Below are 6,972 nucleotides of genomic sequence, written 5' to 3' on the forward strand. Positions count from 1 at the left end.
AAGACAAAGAGGTAGAAGAGGAAAAGGTTATTAGAACAAAATTTTAATAAAATTAAACCTATAGAGTTTAATATAAATAACTAGTAACAACTATAGCCACAATATACAGATTAAAGGCAGCTTAATATAATAAAAGAAAAAGGACTTCAAGTTATGAAATCAGCCCTGGCTCAAGCACTGTACATTACTAAGCCTGGGTGAGCTTCTACTGACTCATCTGTAAAATGGGAATGATAATCTCAACCTCACAAGGTAGTGTTAGAATAAAAAAGTAATGCAAGAGCATTGGAAAACATTACTTACCGTGATATATGCATATTTTACATAATTTTTTAAATCCACAAGAATTTGTTCATTTCTTTTTTTCTCCAACATCTCCCTTTATAATAAAGGAAATTTTCAAGGAACTTGAAAATAATGGTGGCATCCCCCTATGGTGCTGGTGCTATCAAACCAATTTTTGAGAGAAGAAATAATAATGATTTAAGAAGTTGAAAGATATGCCCTCAAGTTGTGTCTACAAAACTTCAGAATATTGGAACAGCAATGAGATATTCTGTTAATCCAAAATTTTGCCTTCATCACACAAAATTTCAAGGAGCTTGCGTCAAAATAATCAGGTGTTATAAGTAGAAGATAAAAACAACAACACATAGCACATAGAGACAGAGATTGGATTGGTGGTTACCAGAGGGGAAGCGGGGAGGGAGGAGGGTGAAAGGGATGATTGGGCACATGTGTGTGGTGATGGATTGTAATTAGTCTTTGGGTGGTGAATATGATGTCATCTATGCAGAAAGAGAAGTATAACGATGTACACCTGAAATTTATACTATGTTATAATCCAATGTTACCTCAATAAAAAAAATCAGGAGTTTGACTCAATCTTTCAACTCCTTATCTAGGTAATTAGATATCATATTATTTATCTCTTTTATGAAAATGACACTAGTACTCTTACTCCAGAAAAAAGACTGTTTTTTTCCTGGCTGGTTGTTTTCTGGCTTAATGACACTATCATAGAAAATAACACTCTAAGATCTATTTTTAAAACGATAGAGAAAGGGGATGACATCATCAAGGCAAAGTACCAATGAAACATAAATCTGCTCTTTAAAAGCTATTCAACTGTGGCTGATGAAGGTTTTTTGCCTTTCTTGCTTAGAATTTCTAAGGGCTATAAACCACTGCTGGTGATGTAACTTTTTCTTTGTGAATTGTGAAACACTCCTAGTAACCAAGCTCTGAACTCACTTCAAGTAAAACAGAGCAAGATGCGAAACGGCTGAAGAGATGCTTTGACTTGACAGGACTCCTGAAGGTGAGTCTGACTTCTGAGAAGGAGCAGCCGTGACAAGGTGTGTGCCACGACCTGGCCCTTGTTTGTGGGCAGAGATCCAGGGACACCTGGGAGATTGGTCCCAAGGATCCCTGCAGGAGTTGGAAGAGCTTGAGGATTGAGGGAAATCTTTAGAAATAACACTTGGATTGGAAGATAGGTTCATCCTTGAAGAGGAAGGTAAGCTCTCACCCAACTCCAGCATCTCTCTTAGCTGCCTTTTAGGGTGTCAGATTCCTTACCTCTGCACGCAAAAGTCAACTATGAAGATACAGATAATAGTAAAGGAGATAGACCATCAGAGTTCTTGATAATAAAAAATAATCCTAATCTTCCCTTAGAATAATAAAAATTCTGTCTCTGCCTCTGGTATTTGTAACATCTGCAAAAATCTGGAAGACTGGCAGCAGCACAGAATTTTGATCTAAGTTTTGACTTTCTATCCAGATATTCAGTGATTTATAGACCTGCCATTCATCACGGGACCTTGTTCTCACAATTTAATCCAAGTGAAGACAGACAAAGGGGATAAAAAAAGTTTTACTGTGCATTAAACAATTTCCAGTTTGGGTTCAGAGCAGAGAAACATCTGATAACTTCAGAAGGAAGAGAACTGATAGGCTATGCATCTAGTCACAAGAACGGCAATGATCATTTCATGGGCAAATAGGCTAACTCCTTAGCATCCCATTATTAAACACAAATCTGTGTGCTCCAAAGGAAACTAGGTGGAAATTCTTTTGGCTCTGGCTCCAAGATTTAGGATGTTCTAGAGAAGTTCCCTACTATTTTTCATTTCTTATGAGGATTGTAATAAGACCCTACATTGAACTAGTCCTTACAAGAACCTCAAAATCTCCCAGACTATGCTATATTTTCTCCCTCTCCCTAGCATATACAAGTAAGAAATCCTTCTTTCATTCATTCACGTATTCTGGGGCTAGGACAGGCGCTGGGTGTACCATGGTATGCACAAGATATGAGAGCCATGAGCCCCTCATTCTTGGAGAATGTGAAATAAGAGAAAATATAATATAAACAGCCTAAGTCATCAATTACAGTAATTAAAATCAAAAAACGTAAAGATACACAGGAAACTTCTGACAGAGTTAGGAAAACTTTTATGGGCACTGGATTCCCTCATGGGACTAGACTGTCCTGGTTCAAATTGGAGTAATCACAGTGCTGCACCAACATACATATACTTTGTCCTGTGAAGATAATCAGTTGCAGGAAGACACATTATTGTACACAAAGAACTGAAAAAAATGATCATCAGGGATTTCACATATTATATCATTACATAAATCTTGGCTTGATTCTTGTCACAGGACCATAAACCAGCTATGATCTTCTCATTGACACTCCCAGTGAACTCAGGATAAACCAGCGAATGGCTTTTCCCAGGTCAAGGCTCTTAGATTCATGAAAGGACAATTTTAATGATCCTAGAGGAAAAGATAAAGAGAATTCCACCCAGAATTTCTAGTGAATTCCCTGAATCTACAAGGTTTCTATGGTTAAGGCTACTCCAAAAAATACTACTGAATCAAATCAGAATTACATGGGTGAGACTTGGCTTAGCCTATGAGGAGTTCAGATATAATCAGAATTAAAGCTATCGTTACAGGCACCAAAAGCACCAATTCCGGTTTCTGAAAACACTAAAGCCTAGTGGCAGTAAAGCCTAGTGGGGTTAAAAACTTGAGTACTGGAGTCAAGCAGACCTGGGAGCATCACCTGGGTCTGCCGTTTACCAGCTGTGTGACCTTAACAATGTTATCTCTGTGCACTTCAGTTTCCTCGCCTTCAAAGTACAAATAATATTAACATCTATCCCATGAAGTTGTTGTAAGGACTAAATGAGGTAATGACTAGAAAGTGATTGGCACAGTGTCTGGTGGTAGTGTCATTACAGGCTAGCTATTACCATCATTGATTTTTCAAAAGCTGTGCTGATGGCCCTGTGTGAGTCTTACCATAGACAACATGAGTTCTTATTCTGATATAATAGCGTATAAAATCCCTGAGGATCATTTTTTTCCCACTTCCGGTTCTCTATGTACAATATTTATGTAATTATGTAATCGTTGATAAGTACAAGGAGCTCTAAATGGTAGCTTTCAGTTCTCTATGTACAATATTTATGTAATTATGTAATCATCAGTACAAGGAGATCTAACTGCTAGCCTCTCTTCCACCTCTGAATTGCTGCAAGATAGTGGGTCAGTTAATTACCCTTTCTGGGCCTCAGCCACAAGATGGAGGTAGTAATAGCCATCTTCCTACCTACTGAACATTTTAAGAAAATCACATGAGATTGTGGAACATAAATACATTGAAATAGCATAAAGTGGTCTATTATAACAAAGTGTCCCTGAGTTGCTGGAAGACATGTAGTCATTCTCCGAGGTTTATGCCCAGGTTATGTCACTCTCTCCTCCCACAGTGCTCTAAAATGTTCCCTCTTACCAGGGCCTGAAAGAGAAGCTGAATTGATTCTGGCAAATAAAATCAGGTAAGGTGCTATTGACAGATACAATGGTAGTATATCTGACCCTCTTAATTTACACCCCCAAACCCCTCCATCTTAGCTCACACTGTCATTTTCTCTGGGTAAATTTTCATTTTACCAGGGAAAAAATTAATTTTATGAATGAAGGTCTTTATAAGGCCCTTCAAATCCTAACACATATTAGGATATCTAAGGATGAGCCTGACTCCAGATCCAAGCAGTAATTAACAAAACACATGAGAGTTTGGGTGGCTTCCGTCGTGACGACTGTTGGGTAGAGGAAATATTTATGGGTGTGACAGCAGCTACAAAGCAGCTGAAACAAGACCCTGGTTGTTTTAAATTCTCTAGTTTCCCTTTGAGAGTCTATTCTAGCCTATTCACTCCCAGTAGTCTAGAGAAAGCTCTATACATTCAGTGTTCAGTCCCTTTAGTGGCAAGGGCAGTGTCCAGACCAGAAATGCATATTAGCTCCATCTCCTTCAAGCAGAGATTCAGGGAGATGGAGAGAGAGGATATTTTGCTCCGTAGGAAAACAGTTTGAGATTTAAGCACCGAATTATTTAAAGTCAATCTTGTAAGTACTGATAAAATGGGCAAATTTTCAGTGACCATATTTTCTAAACACAAAGGAATTAAGCTGTACCAGGTTTGTAAGAGTAATGTTTTCCTTCCATGAACCTTTGAGTCACACATTACAAGACCATGTGCTCAGCCTAAATGAAAACATACACAGGTTTTGTAAAAGAGATTTCTTCATTTATTTATTCATTCAACAAACATTTATTGGTCACCATGTTAGGCATTAAAGGGGGAGGAATAAGATACATTCATTATCCTGCAGGAGACTATATGTCTATGAGAAATAAGACATATGTAAAGCAAATTATCATAAAAATAGAAAAGTTTGTTTTAGAAAGGTGTACAAGATATGCACTTGCTACTTTACCATATACAAGAATGTGAGCATTGTCCAAATGTGATGCAGAGAAGAATCTTTATAAACCTGTCAAAGCTAGAAGTCTACATTGATGCTCTTTCTAAAGCTGCTGTGCTTCTCTTAACTCTTGGTTAGAAGCATAGAGAAAGTTTATAAAAGGTATGAGGATGTCATGCCTACAGTTAAGGGCCAGGGTACTAGAAAGCTCAGAGCTTTCTCTGCAACCACAGACCAGTAATGGGGTCATCATGCTCCGCGCTGCTGAACTGGCACAAGCTGACCTCTTTTGCTCTCAAGGAAGATAACCCTTCAGAGAAAAATGGAGCATCCTTTATATGGGACAATATGACCCCAATGTATATTGTAGGTCTTGGAATCAACATCATTTTGACTTCATCCTTGATGGCCAGTATATTATTGCTAGGCAATGTATAAGTTCAGAGGTTCAGGGGTTATTAGTTCAGCTCGTTCTTGCAAAACAAAAATGAAGTCAAAGTCCTGAGCTCAGCTGCCACGTGGGGCAAATTAACTTGGCTCTTATTCATAGTGACAGGCTTTACAGTTAATCTCAGCCAACTCTCTTGAAAATATGAGCTGACAAACACAACCAAGAACAGAGCATGGCCTGCCCTGCATCAACTCAACATTATTAAAAGTATATGTGCTAAAACAGTACCATCACCTTCATCCTAAAGCCCTGTCTTTCCTAACACATTTTTTTTTCTCTCTTAGAACACCCAATGTGCCACTTTTATGGGGGATGAAAACCAAACCATAGAGATCCAGTTCCACTTTCACCCATTTTCACCCATCCTGGAGGTACAAATGTTTCTTTTTGTGGCTTTTCTGCTCATGTATACTGGCAGTCTCATTGGTAATGCCACAATCTTTCTCACTGTCTGGGCAGAGCGTTCGCTCCACAGTCCCATGTATTTCTTTTTGGCCAACCTGGCGGTTCTGGAGATCTTTTACTCTTCCACAGTTGCTCCTCTGGCTTTGGTCAACCTCCTGACCATGGGGAGAATACCCATCTCTTTCACTGGCTGTGGCACACAGATGTTCTTCTTTGTCTTTCTGGGCAGTGCTGACTGTATCCTCTTGGGGATCATGGCTTATGATCGGTTTGTAGCTGTCCGGGATCCCTTGCATTACACCCTCATCATGAGATGGCAGCTGTGCGCCCAGCTGGCTATAGGAGTTCTGGTCCTTGGTTTCATTCCAGCTTTACAACTGACAGTTCTGATTTTCCATCTGCCATTTTGTGGCCACAATAAAATCACTCACTTCTACTGTGATGTACTCCCTATCTTGCGGTTGGCATGTGGAGATACTCGAATGCAAGAAGCCATGATCTTCATGGCCAGTGTCCTCGTCCTTACCATTCCCTTTTCACTGATCTCCATCTCATACATCTTCATTGTGGCTGCCATTTTGAAGATACACTCAGCAGAGGGATGGCACAAAGCCTTCTCCACCTGCTCTTCTCATGTGACTGTGGTTCTCCTCCAATATGGCTGCTGTAGCCTTATCTATTTACGCCCCAGCTCTAGCTACAACCCAGAAGTGGGCTGTGTGGTGTCTGTTGTCTACACCTTTGTCACCCCTGTCTTGAATCCCTTGATCTATAGTATGAGAAACAAGGAGCTGAAAGATGCACTAAATAAGGTAATGAAAAGACATTTACTAAACTAGGAAATGTGAGAGTTTCTGGGCTTGTGTAAAGGGCAGGAAATAATTCTTCAGAAAATGATAAGCTCAGGGATTAAAGTAAACATTTGAGGAACAGGATTCACTACCTCTTCATGCCCTAAATCCTATTTCTAGCTCCCAAGTATAGTGTCAGCTCCTGAAAGTAAGACATTATCATTTAAAATAAGACAGAGTAAACTCTGGATGGGCAGGTATTTCTGTTTTGTTCACTGATCCATCCCCAGTGCCTAGCTAAAGTGGACACTCAATACATATTTATTGAATTAAGTGATGGCAAAGAACATTCCTATTTCTTTGTTATCTCCCCACAATGCTATACAGAAATTTGCATTTACTGGGCACTCAATAAATATTTGTAGAATAACTGAAAGAGGTTCCCTCCAGGAGCACTAATGATGCTTCAAGTTTCCACTCATAAACTCTTATTTTTTCCCTTTTCTATTGACTGAGTCTTGGGAAATGTTTATT

At 39.2% G+C, this 6,972-nt stretch overlaps 1 protein-coding gene across 1 annotated transcript; it reads left to right on the forward strand.

Annotated features, from left to right (window-relative positions):
- Positions 1-5,547: 5,547 nt before the first annotated feature.
- On the forward strand, positions 5,548-6,499 carry LOC131395538 (olfactory receptor 10V1-like). Its single transcript, XM_058527404.1, has one exon. It carries the CDS (start codon positions 5,548-5,550, stop codon positions 6,484-6,486), a length of 939 nt encoding a protein of 312 aa, XP_058383387.1. The 3' UTR covers positions 6,487-6,499.
- The last annotated feature ends 473 nt before the right edge of the window (positions 6,500-6,972 follow it).

The sequence above is a fragment of the Diceros bicornis genome, chromosome 31 (assembly GCF_020826845.1).
Source record: "Diceros bicornis minor isolate mBicDic1 chromosome 31, mDicBic1.mat.cur, whole genome shotgun sequence".
Lineage (NCBI taxonomy): Eukaryota > Metazoa > Chordata > Mammalia > Perissodactyla > Rhinocerotidae > Diceros > Diceros bicornis.

Coding starts and splice junctions, on each gene's coding strand:
- LOC131395538 (XM_058527404.1), top strand. CDS start 5,548: ATGGGGGATGAAAACCAAACCATAGAGATCCAGTTCCACTTTCACCCA.